At 34.2% G+C, this 13,588-nt stretch overlaps 1 protein-coding gene across 5 annotated transcripts in view; it reads right to left on the bottom strand.

Moving 5' to 3' along the window:
* Positions 1-13,588, bottom strand: part of IntS12 (Integrator 12) — a 64,261-nt gene that overhangs the window by 31,038 nt on the left and 19,635 nt on the right. Inside the window, exon 7 of one of the 5 annotated variants that reach the window (XM_069837002.1) lies at positions 4,456-8,153. The exons of 3 other annotated variants lie outside the window; for them this stretch is intronic. In XM_069837002.1, the coding sequence (XP_069693103.1) occupies positions 8,146-8,153 (8 nt within the window). In that variant the 3' untranslated portion in view covers positions 4,456-8,145. Of the gene's footprint in view, positions 1-4,455; positions 8,154-10,951; positions 11,287-13,588 lie in introns of those variants that run through there. One more of the 5 variants, XM_069837001.1, reaches the window with a different exon arrangement.

Raw genomic sequence — 13,588 nt, 5'->3', positions numbered from 1 at the left:
TGTCTTTGTAGAAACTATGTTCTTCATTCTTTATACTACTGAGATGGTTCTTAACAGGGGTGTACCCAGAAATTTTGGGGAAATCATGGATGTTAAGTGAATTGTCCCAAAGAGAAATGGCCTAAATCCACAAAAATGTGAGTTATTATCAGAAAAAAATAAAAAAATAATGTGTCCTGATGTTCACCCACCAATATTCACAGAACTTTATTAGCCTTTTCTTCGAGCACTAAGGTTTATTTATATGGCAATGTGCCTTAGAATATCTTGGTGTTTTGGTGAATGATAAGAAAAATCACGTCCTTAACTGTCCTAAGATAGTTTCGTATTTGTTGTACATGATACGCATGAGTCAGTGCAAATTCAAGGAGTGATTTGCACAATGTACATACAACGCAGTACATGTCTCACTTAAGGCTGGTTCACAATAAAGCGGGAATGGAAACGACAACGAGAACGGAAATAATGTTAAAATGCATGCATGTAAATGTGAGCATTCACAATAGTGCTCACATTTAAATACATGCATTTTAACATTATTTCCGTTCTCGTTGTCGTTTCCATTCCCGGTTTATTGTGAACCAGCCTTTACTACAGACACAGGATTTTATTAGCCTTTTCCTTCGAGCACTTGGGTTTAATTCCACGGCAATGTGCATTAGAATATCTTGGTGTTTTTCAGAAAAAAAAAACACGTCCTTAACTGTCCTAAGATAGTTTCGCATTTGTTGCACTTGATGCGCATGAGTCAGTGCCAAATTTTAGGAGTGATTTGCATAATGGACATACAACGCAGGACACGTTTCACTTACTACAGACTGGCAACCTTGCAAAAGTCCACTTATTTCAGCGGCACCATCATATCCTTGGCCATACATATATTGCAAATTTATACCGAGGGTTTTTATAATGGTAATGATTGTGGGAGACAAAGATGATCCACTTCGATTACACACAGTAACTATTTTATTGATATCAGAAAATCTTTCCATACAACAAATGATGATGTGACACAATCCACATACCTTACACAAAGGGAAAGTTGCTTCACACCAATGTCAGTGGTTTCGTCCACCAACACATTAAAATAACTCTATTTACAAGCTGCTTCAAGATCACTTTTTGAATACTGGGGCTTATAATTGAAGCATTATTTTCACATGTTTCTAAATGTTTCTTTAGTAAACTATCCACAAAAAAATCTTAATAAACTACTGGTGTGGAATTTTCCGTCACTTTCCTCTGGTTGCTGTTCGGATAAATGTCCTCTGTCTTTGTGACCATGTAATGCAATTTCCTACCTACCACATAATATAATAGTTTTGGCAATCGGAATTAGTTTCTGCTTTTTTTTTGTATTTGGTCCCTATTTGCTGAATCCATTTGTACTACTATGCTTTCACATCTATTTTCAAACACAACTATAAAATTGTCTGCAAATGAATGACATATTTTGTGATAGATTCGTAGGAAAGGAACTGGTAACCCTACCTATTATCTCCTGGCTTAGTTGCCTCATAAGTGATGCCTTATTAGTAGAGTCCTGCATTTGGTTACCTAAAGCCTCTGAGCAACGCGCAACAGAGTAGGCATGTACGGAGTATAGAGCAGCGTACACACTTCAGGTCTGCTGTTCAGTGAAACATGTCAAAACAAAGCTGGACAGTTTGAAATGAGTTCTCCAATAGAAGAATTTGGTAACGACCACTTCATTAGGAAAGAAGAAAACATATTTTATCATAAAGAAGGAGTTTTTCTTTTGAAACACTTAAAATGTTTACAGTCACCCGTTGTAATGTATAGAGACTCGTAAAGCAAGTAGTCAGTGTAAATAATTTTGTTTTTACTGCGATTTATTCCACTATTGTAACTTCCTCCATTTAGCTATGTATATTTAACTAAGATGTGTACATAATTACATAGGCTGTGTCCAATGTTCACGTATAAAACAAATGGGCCTCTTCATAATTACTTTCTGTAATCTGGCATTAGAGACGATAATACATGGAGACAAAAACAATCTACAAACATTTCTAAATGAAGAGAAGTTGAAACATCAGAGCCGAAATATATACATATATATCTATATTAACTCATTTTTAATTGTGAATATTAAATTTCAATCTTTACAATAAATTATATTATTTACGGTACTTCTAAACTCGTTTTGCTTTGATAAAATATATATGGCTTTTACTTTTTGGGTAAAAAACATATTGTGAAACAAAAAAGTAGGCGTATGTAGAATTTAGATGCGTTTTACTTATTGTGAGAATAATCTTCTGTTTATGACTTGAGGCTTTCCCAGCGTTTGATATAGAATAACTCTTCTCGGGTTCTCAGCCAGGTGAGTTGGAGATTAGGTTCCAAGCTTTCGATTGCTAGCTCTGCCATCTTCTTCAGGGAACGAAGTCGAAAGCTTGGAAGCTAATCTCCAACTCACCTGGCTGAGAACCCGAGAAGAGTTATTCTAATCTTCTGTTGTCCATAAGATGACTTTAAATAAATATTTTGTTTGTTATTAAATACACGTAACAGAATATTCTGTATACGTGAATAGCATTCTCATTGTCCAGTGCCTATATGAATAAGCAGATCTAAACACCAGTGGCGTAGCGTCAATGTAAGCTAAAAAGCTTAGCTTCCCCCGTTAATAATAATTCCATAATAAACCTGCAGTTTATGGAGAAAAGTATTTATTAATTTTAATAGAATTTATATTTACGCGTTAAATATTGTGACGCGGCAGCTCAGGATGATTTGTGATGCAGCAGTAAACAAGAAGCCTGCACACACCAGCTTCCAAGCAGACTGGTTTCTTCTGTGTAATCCACCCCGCAGATTTTCCATCCCTTTCTAACTAAGCTACGCTAGTCGCAAGGCTCGCAAAGAAGCTAGCTTTAACATTTAAAATAAGTAGTTTCCGAGTTATCCCTTTTCGTCAGTTGTGTTCAGTTGAAGTGTTAGTGTGCACTGTGGCTGATATAATAAATAATGAGCAAAATAACAGTTCCTGACACTAATTTACTTTACTTTTTTTTAGGACAATTGTATTATCAAGACTGACTTACGAACAAAAGTTTGATTTAAAAAACAAATGACCGACTCCCTTGCTGTCAATGAAGGACACAACCAAAAGACAGACGCATACTTACGTAATTATACTAATATTGTGATTTCTCTAAGTATGACAGGGAGTGAGCTAATGTTATACGTATACGTGTCTATTTGTTAAGAGATATGTGTAAACCGTGAAATCATATTTTATTACGTATCATCTGAGGTCATGCCTTATTGGTGTTACTTACGATGTTCCAACCAATATTCGACTGCTGACTTGAAATTGACTACTATTTATTTTAAGACTGTATTTTTGTAATACGTTTTCTCATATTGCATGAAAGACAACTTGAGTTAGCTTCCCCTGCTCAAAATTTCATGCTACGCCACTGCTAAACACACGAAGCAGAGCAGGCAGACTCAGCAAAGCTAGTATGATCCATGTGCATCTAACATGTACTCAAAGTAACCAAATGCAGGACACTATTTATTAGTGTCACTTATAAGGTTTCAACCTGTTTTCGGACAGTTTACTAAATAACAGTACAGTAGATTCATTATGTCTGAATTCACTCTTGACATTCTTTTCAGTTTGAAAATGATTTCACAACAAAGTTCCCAAATTTATTTTTGTTGATGACTTCTCTTACCAACATTCATGTTTCTAGCAAATAAGCAGCGAAATTTGCGAGGCATGCCTTTAAGTGTTTCAGAATTAGAACAATGATTTTTCTTAAACTCAAGATTTTGTTGTCAGATAGTATAGTTTAATTTGTTTCTGAGGGATATATATCCTGTAAACCCCCTCCTCCCACGAATATGCTCCTGGTTCTTAATGTAATTGAACTTTCATTTTCTTAAAGAAAGGCTTGTTTCACTTATGGTTAATAAGTATTAAATCATTAACTCACCTTCAGTCTTGTAATGTTTAATGCTGATAAGATATTGCTACAAAATACGAGAAGGTATGACAAATTCTTAGCCTGATATGGAAAAACGTACTGTATATCAAAACAAATTTTATTTAACATAATCACCTTTTAAATCTACACACTTAGCACAATGAACATCAAACAATTTCGAATCTTAAAAAAAATTACTCCTTCATTCAATAAAAACATCTTTGTTGTTTTCAAATGTTCAATGGACATAAAACAATTCAACAATTCTAAGTCTTTTACAAAATTACGTCTTCATTCGATAGAAACTTTTTTTTTCTTTTCAAAGCTTTTTTTTTTTTTCGGAAATAGGTGATAGTCTGAGTGGGCTGAAACTGGCGAATAATGAGATGGTCAATCAATTCAAAACCAACTTAATAAATTTCCTGCAACGGAATCTTAGACTTGTGAGCATGTGTACTGTCTTCCAAGAACAGCACACCACTGGATATTTGACCACAATTTAATAATGAAGAATGATACATTTTTACCTTGTTCTGAGTAGTCTGTCATAATTATTCCATCTTTGCCCCAAAAACCTAATGTAAGGGCTTTTCCTGCCAATTTTGAACGCAAAATTTCTTTGGGTCAGGAGAACCAGATTGTTTCTATTATTTTGACATTATTTCTTTCTGGATTGTAATGGTGGATCCATGTTTCGTCTATAATTACAATACTATCCAGAAAGTTAGAAAAATCATCTTCAAAACAGCAGCAAAGCGACTTGGAAATTATTACTCCAAGTTATTTATGATCAGCATTCATGCTTTCAGGGATCCATTTAGCAGGTAATTTCCTCCTACCCAAATCATGATATATGATGTGTGAGACACATTCGCAGGTCACTTTCAAAGTCTCTGATATAATGTTTCAGCCTAATTTGTCGATCTTCCAAAATGTGTCATGCATGGCATTGATATTTTCTAAAGTGGTCACAGAAATAGGTCTTCCAGCACAGTGTTCGTATTTTATCTCTGTTGTTCCTCTCTGCAATTCAGTTTTTTATGATGGCATACGAAGGAAACAAATCACTCAATGTACACACCATACCCAAATAATGTTCCTTGCCTGACCAATTTTATCAAAATGGAATTTTTATTTGAAATAATATCTTTAAAAATTCACAATAATCCAATAAACCTTTTATCACCAAACATGGAGTAGAACTAACTATCAACCAATATTCTCTTTTTGCTTTTGTTTATACCGAAGGTCTAAGGCTAACTATATATCAATATCTCTTAGTATATCCATTCCGAGTTAGTCTAAACCTGATGGGTATATTTATCGATTGCACATATTCGAATTTTGCTGGTCTGTTTCATGGTGATAACTGTGCGGTTATTTCCTTCATTTCTCTCTGCCAACAAGTCCCAGATGGCAGGCATGCAGAGCCATACTTCCGAGAATACTGCTCACGCAAGCATGGCTATTAGAGGGCTTGTGCACACTGAGTGTTTAAGCATCTTGAGGGATTACTAAATGTGGTTTTGTATTGTGAGGTCACTACATTGTATTCCTTAGATCACCAGCCACTACACCATCTGGTTACCAAAGGTACATTACCTTTTTTAAATACATTTTAACTCTACTAGGCGCACATAAAATCAATGTCAATACAACATACAACACTACAATAATGCATAAACAAATTTTATGAACAAAGAAGGTGTATGATTAGCCAATTTAACTCTTATTAAATGACTTACAGTTACTGCTTTTACCCGAGATACTTTCTGAGAAATCAGTTTCGATATATGCTTCTTGATTTTGTGAAGTTGTTATTTTTAGAATTGAGGATAAATTCTATGCTGTCAGTCTTGAACTAAGACAAGTTGTGTACGAAAATAACTGTTCAAATAAATAGGTGGAAGCAAAGATTGCTAATGTCCTTAGCAAATTGGAGCATTTGACAGTATTGCCAGGGAAAATATGAATAAAACTTAGGGATTCCTACTTCATTATGTCTATTTTTAATAGAGCCATACTGAATTTCAATAAGATCGATTTGAATGTTACAATTTGCTTTCTGAACATCTAAGGAAAATGGGGCAGTAAACAAGGAGAAATCGTCCTTATATGATTTAAATTCTTCAAACCTGTTTTCAAAATCACTCATGATTTATAATGAGAACATAATGACTAAAATAGGAAGAACTGTAGGACTCTTTGAATTGGAAAATAGGAAAGTGAATTAAGCTGCCGCTGTTCAGTTGACCTTCCCAAAGTCTGAGCTTTGATTTAAAAGTCTTAATATGTTCATAATGAAAATACAACCCGAACTTTCCCTTGTAGCTTTATATTTAAATCTTTTAAAGTGCCCTATAATATCCACTTACTTACTTACTTACTGGCTTTTAAGGAACCCAGAGGTTCATTGCCGCCCTCACATAAGCCCGCCATTGGTCCCTATCCTGAGCAAGATTAATCCAGTCTCTATCATCATATCCCACCTCCCTCAAATCCATTTTAATATTATCCTCCCATCTACGTCTCGGCCTTCCCAAAGGTCTTTTTCCCTCCGGCCTCCCAATTAACACTCTATATGCATTTCTGGATTCGCCCATATGTGCTACATGTCCTGCCCATCTCAAACGTCTGGATTTAATGTTCCTGATTATGTCAGGTGAAGAATACAATGCGTGCAGTTCTGTGTTGTGTAACTTTCTCCATTCTCCTGTAACTTCATCCCTCTTAGCCCCAAATATTTTCCTAAGCACCTTATTCTCAAACACCCTTAACCTATGTTCCTCTCTCAAAGTTAGAGTCCAAGTTTCACAACCATAAAGAACAACCGGTAATATAACTGTTTTATAAATTCTAACTTTCAGATTTTTTGACAGCAGATTGGATGATAAGAGCTCCTCAACCGAATAATAACAGGCATTTCCCATATTTATTCTGTGTTTAATTTCCTCCCGAATATCATTTATATTTGTTACTGTTGCTCCAAGATATTTGAACTTCTCCACCTCTTCAAAAGATAAATTTCCAATTTTTATATTTCCATTTTATATAATATCCACTACAAATACGAAATCCTGAAGCCAGATATCGTCACGAAATTTACCAGATGATTCACTTTTCATTTCCAAGAATATTTTAATCTATTCTCGAAGAAGCCAACATCATTTCAAAACATGGTAACAAGACAGCCAACAAACTTTTGAACAATACTGCAAACCCTCAAATTCACTGCTCATGTCACTTGAGTAAAGACGAAAACTGATGTTGATTTTGTCCCTTAGAACTAATGAAATTCACGGTTTTCTTTAAAAATTTCAAATTGTGATCCATTTTTATTGTTTTTGAGCAGCGTATGTCCTGCTTGGCCAGCAGCTTAGCGACAAATCCCTTGTGTTTCCCCATCATATAAGGAACTCCATCTCTTGCTACACACATTAGTCTTGATGATGGAAGATTATATCTTTCCAAGTCGTCATGTTCTACCTGAAAGATATCCTCACCAGTTGTGGTATTTTAAGGGAAATTATGTCGAGTAACTCATCAGTTATATTTAAGTCTTTATCACAATCACAGATGAACACAGCTAATTGTGCCACACCACTAATATCTGAAATTTCATCAACTGTAATGGAATATGGCATGAAACTTTTTTTGCCAACAATTGTCCAATTAAATTATTTCCAATGTTATCAGTTCTCTCGGCGACAGTGTTACTTGACAATGAAATGTTCATGAAAGCTTGAATCTTATCAGGACAAAAAATTTCGACGGTTTTCACAAGACATTTATTTACAGATTCATTTTTACTAAAATATTTAAAATTTTTTTTGCTATAAATTGTGCAATTACATAGCTAGCTTCCACAACAGCTTCATTGTCTTGTTTTACACTTGTGAACATAGATTGTTGCTTACCAAGTGCAGTTTTTAACGTCTCCTAATTTATCTTCTCTTGTTTTTTTCTTGGTACTGATCATATTTTGTGTGATGAGTTTCGTAATGGTGTCTTATATTATATTCCATTGGAACACTTATATTTTGCCCACAAATCAAACACGTAATTTTACCTCTAATTTCACTGCAGAAGTAAGCGAGTTCCCATTTTTCTTGAAAAACATGGTGCTCACTTTCGATTGTTCTTTTCTTCATAGTTGATGGTTTGGAAAACGACAATGCCCTTTTCAAGTAACTGTCAATACACAGGAAAACACGATGATGGTTTTCAGCTAATCACAAATTTATACAGCACATATAGAAAAAATGTATATATTATTTTGCAAGACCTACAACTATCAGCAAAGAATCTTAAAATATTACTGAGTAGTCGGTAAGCAAGTTATGCTGGATCACCTAATGGAAATATCTTCAGGTAGAAAATTGTGTGAGACTGAGAAGTACAACCTGATAATGTTTAAGATGCTTAACAGCACTGTCAGTATAATAAACGTTAAATGAAATAGTTTGTCCTACACGAACTTTGTAAACCTAAGCCAGAAATACTTTTATTGAAATTCTTAGAATAATGTACTACATACAAGTATTTTATAAGAGCTACAGTATCTTTAGGGCTGATAGAAAATTAGTTGTCCAAGCAACTTCTATTTTATATTACCGGTACATACTGTATATACGCGAATACTCTGCGCATATTATTCGGGGAATTTAGAGAAGAAAAACTGGGGTGCACACATTATTTGAAATAAGGTTGGTACCGCTTCATCTCAAACACTGGATCCTGTTATACTATAGCACTGTCCAGCCTCACACCTCGGTCTATATGGCGTAGAGTTGGACAACACTATTGTTTTTCAGAAGTTGATTCCAACGATTTAATCATACATTATGAATCAATTCTAATGATTCATTCACGATTCTTCCCAGTCTGCGATTCCAACTATTCTTTTGAATCGTCATCAAATGACTCACAGGACTCTTCCCTTTGTAAACCACTAATAGAACAAAAATGCTCTACATCTCTCACATACATAACATGAGAGGTGTGACATTGAATGGTCTCTTTCTGATTGGCTGGAACCATTCACCATGATTCCATTAGTCTACAAAATTATCCAAGATAGTGTTTCTTAATTTGCTATTTAGGTACAGTCCCAGATGCTTCTAAAACAGCATGTGAAGATTATGACACGTTTCTTAAAACAAATTGATATGTTATTTAGTTTTGGAGTACATCATTATTTAGAGTTGATTTCTTGTAAATAAAACACAAATTAGTTATTTTTTTTAGTTTTTTCTCCAAAAATTAAGGTGCACGAATTATTCGATGGCGTGGAATATTCACGTATATACGGCAATTTCTTTTGACATATACAGGATGATTCATGACTAATGACCCGCACTTTAGGAATCAGTTCTACAGGACATTTTGAGCATAAAATGTCATAAACATGGGTCCGATTAATTATCATTAGCTTTAAAGTTATTTGTAAAAATCCAAATGTCATACAGTGAATCAGCTTTGAGTCGCTTGCAACGTAATACAAACATTGGAACGTAAACTAAACAGAGGGTTACACTGTGACGTGAGGTATGGGGGTAAAGGAGAAGATAGGTCTGGTGATTACCTGCTGCACTTCTCAGGGACAGCTGTGAGGAGGTATAGAATGCTAAGCGCCATTCACATTTATGCAGCCGAATGCACTGAAGTGGAAGGAGGAATATTTGAAAATATGCTTCCAAACTGAGGTATGATTATTTTATGATTAATGCAGTATTCTGAATTAATATTTCGGTGTATTTTAAGCAAATAATTCTTAGTTTGTTCAAAACCACTGCTACTTTCGTAGGATTCAACCAGTTGTAACTCCTTAATGGTCGATAATAATCCAACCCATGTTCATATGACATTTTATGCTCAAAATGACCCATGGAACTGATTCCTAGTTGTGAATCACCCTGTATAATTATACACTGAATCTAAATCTTTAGGGGCTGCAAGTTTGACATAACTGGTCTAAGATATCCTTGGAATAGAGGTATGGAATGAGCGCTGATTCAAGTCTTCATGGAGGAAGAAATTTTCTCATGAAATTTCGACCAGTGCATGGGACTGGGCCCACCCAGAATCGCAATGAATTTGGAGAGCTACAGTAATAGTGAAATCCAGTTCTGCGAGCAAGCTATAATGGTTGGGAGATCATTGTGGTAACAATATTGGATGATCGTTTACCTCTTTTGGGGCATATGGATATGAGGCTAGCAGGCTTTGGCCGTCTATGGGCTGTTGTGCACATTATTATTATTATTATTATTATTATTATTATTATTATTATTATTATTATTTTGCCATTATTCCTCAACCAAGGAGAAAAATAAATGTGAATTTCCATTTTAAAGAATTTCAAAAGTTATTTCTCAATATTTCGTCACAAAAAGTTCTCCAGATAAATAGCAGACTTCTCTCTTAAAACAAATAGTGAGCACACACATCAGGGATCTGTAATACAGTCTTTAATTTTGGTTATGATATCTCAGTGCTTCTTTATCCAATGCTGAAGACCACCCGTTCAGCATTATTTCACTTGCCATGCACTAAAAAAAAAAAAAAAATAAAAAAAAATAAAAGGAAAAGAAAAAAAAATGAATGGATTCTCTTTTGCTGCAAAATTCTAAACCATATTAACTAGCTTTCTGGCCAACTCTTATAGTCCTTGGTGACAATAATGAAGAAGAATGAATAAATTGAGAGAGCACTATTGATAACTATTAATTTGAAATTCAGATTATTCAGAAAAATTAACTGATTAAAAAAATGACTATTATTCATTTTTAATGAAATATATGCTTAGTTTAAAATAACCTACTAAAATAAATGCTTAGTTTATTAGAAAGTGTATGCATATAGAAGCAAAAACACTAAATTGCTCTTCCAAAGTCTTGTTTTATAAGAGAAATAAAATAGGTCCAATGGAGTGGGTCTAGAAATGTTTCCCTCCTAGAACATTAGTATTAAATAAAACACATTATTTTCTTTAAAAATATTTATTACCAAGTATATAATCTGTAGATTTACAAAATGTGTAAAAAATTTGTACTGTGTCCTCCACACGTGCACTGACATGACTGGACTGACAGACGTGCTCGAACACACCTGTGCTTATAACTGCTGGACATGCATCCTACACACTTTTCCAAAGCTCTTACTCTCTGTTAACTGGTGTTGCATAAACCACAAACTTCAAGTTGTCCATTCGTGAACGTCCAAAGTGTTACAGTCTGGAGGCCTCGGTTGCCATGGCACTGGGCCTCCTCATCCAATCCACCGCTGTGGGTATAATGTATCCAGGTAATCTCTGGCTATGCGGCTGAAGTATCAGCACATGTAAATAAGAATGTTGTTCTCACGTTATCAGAATTTTTTTTACACATGTATGTGATGCCACAACAGCCACTAGGCAAACATCAACATATCAACGAAGGAATAAGTAAAGAGTAAAGCACTTCGTAATGATAATGAAACCGTGTTATTCTCTTTGGCTCAGCCTTGTGTGGAGGTCTGAAGGTTCAAATTCTGAACATCCTGCATAGAAGTATTAAGAAAATACTTGATAATCGCTTTTAAACTGAACTTTGTATTTTTTTTAATAATATATGAGGGAAAAACAATTTCTAGACTAACACCCAGAGGACATTTTCTTATGAGCCTGGTCCCTGCATAACCTTCCCAAAGTTTATAAAGGGAATTTTGAGTTGCCCTGTGGAATATATGAACCTTCATTCATAATTGCCAAATGTAATTTTAATGCTACAACTCTGAAACTAAGCAAGAATTATGACAATTTAAAACATGTGTCTACTAAATAACGACTGCAAAGGACAATGGTTGTTGCGAGAATTAATTACAAAATTCTTTACTACAAAAAATTCTGGGTTCAAGAGATAGAATTTCACCAATCATCTCGTTTCATTTTAATATTTACTTTTGTCTCTTTGGTCAAAACTACATAAATATGCATTTCACTTGGTTGTATTCAAAATTTTACATATGAAATTTCTCTGCATTACATCTATCTGTACTTATTAACATGAAATTTTGTCTGTAGATGGAGCCTATAGGGAAATTTATCCCACATAGTTCCATCAATTTATAATTTGTAACTGATAAAATTATGTCTGATACTTTTAACCTTTAAAGCAACAAAATATATTTAATAAAATAACAATCTGCCAATTGTTTTGGAATGTATAAAATACTTTGTTACAGTATCACATGAACATATTTAACAGATTCTTGTCTCAAGTTGATCTTTCAAGAACCATAAAAATTAAACGAGAAAAATAGAAATGGAATATGTTGTAGAAAATATACATAAATGCGAAGGAAAAACAAAACCATAAAAATCTATTTTAATGTTTTGATAATTAGAAATGCTTCTGTTACAATAGCATAAATGAGTCTAAGTATTTCTTTCAGGAATAACAAATGATATAATTTCATAAATTATTTTACACGACAAAAATTTTGTTTTTTTTTTTTATGAAGGAAGGAAACATAAATACCAATATTAGTTAATGTCATTACAATAGGTACTAAGTTCAAAACCATACTATTAAATCTGAAAATATTAAACTCCCCTATGTATGATATTTCTTTTTTTTATAACTGTTTTAAGAAATTTTGCTCTTCTCTAGCACAAAAGTATTCTGTTAAGGTTGCAAAATAATTACAAAAATAGCTACTGTATATTGGTTGGTGTAATTCTCGACTGCATGCTTTGCACCACTTTCCCATCATGGATTAGACCACATTCAATCAATCAGCTTTTTCAATAGAACTGGGTCTCATTCTGATGATCTGCAGGCACACATCCTGGAGCCATAGGCAAATGAAAACTTTACTGTGTCATATAATTTGATATTAAGATGTCACGGTTAACGAGGTACCAATTTAACTAGTTCACACCACATTTAAGTAATTCTCTTCTTCAACAGAACTGAATTCCAATATTGTTGCCTTACAAGTACACTATTTAATGAATTCTTTACAGATTCATATAATTTACGTTAAAAATTTCATGGTTAAGCATGTGTACGAATTAAACTGGTATGGACCACATATGCATATAATAATTATACCTGGGCTCGCTTTCAGTGCCTGCTGACACTCCAGTCTCCATGAGTTTGGTGGTCAGAGGACTGACATGACGCACACATTCTTATGCATTGAAAGGACAAGACTAACTTAGCACCATTATTTTTCAAATTAAAATCGTGAACATGCCGACATTGCTTACCTTTTCAAAGAAGCTGTTGAAATTATTCTCTCTGTGCTTTGAGACAGATGTTGTAGTGTCGTAACAAATTTTCATTCACACATTGCAAGTCTGCTTGCAAAATGTTGGCTATTTCTTCTCATATGTTATTTTGCAGTTCAACTAATGTTCGCAGATTTGATTTATGCAGTGTGTCTTTTAAAGTCCTCCACAAAAAAATAGCAGGGTATTACGTCTGGGGATCGAACAGGCCACAACTCTGCACTAGTTATTCTGTCACCAAAGACGTCACCAATCGCACACAATGAAGTCCAAGCTGTTTGAGCTGTAGTCCTATCTTGTTGAAATACACCACGCATTCTTTCTTCTACAGTCCAATGAGGAAAACACTGTT

Source organism: Periplaneta americana, chromosome 10, assembly GCF_040183065.1.
Source record: "Periplaneta americana isolate PAMFEO1 chromosome 10, P.americana_PAMFEO1_priV1, whole genome shotgun sequence".
Lineage (NCBI taxonomy): Eukaryota > Metazoa > Arthropoda > Insecta > Blattodea > Blattidae > Periplaneta > Periplaneta americana.
Note: the sequence above shows the minus strand (reverse complement) of the source record. Positions and strands in the feature narration are given on the sequence as shown.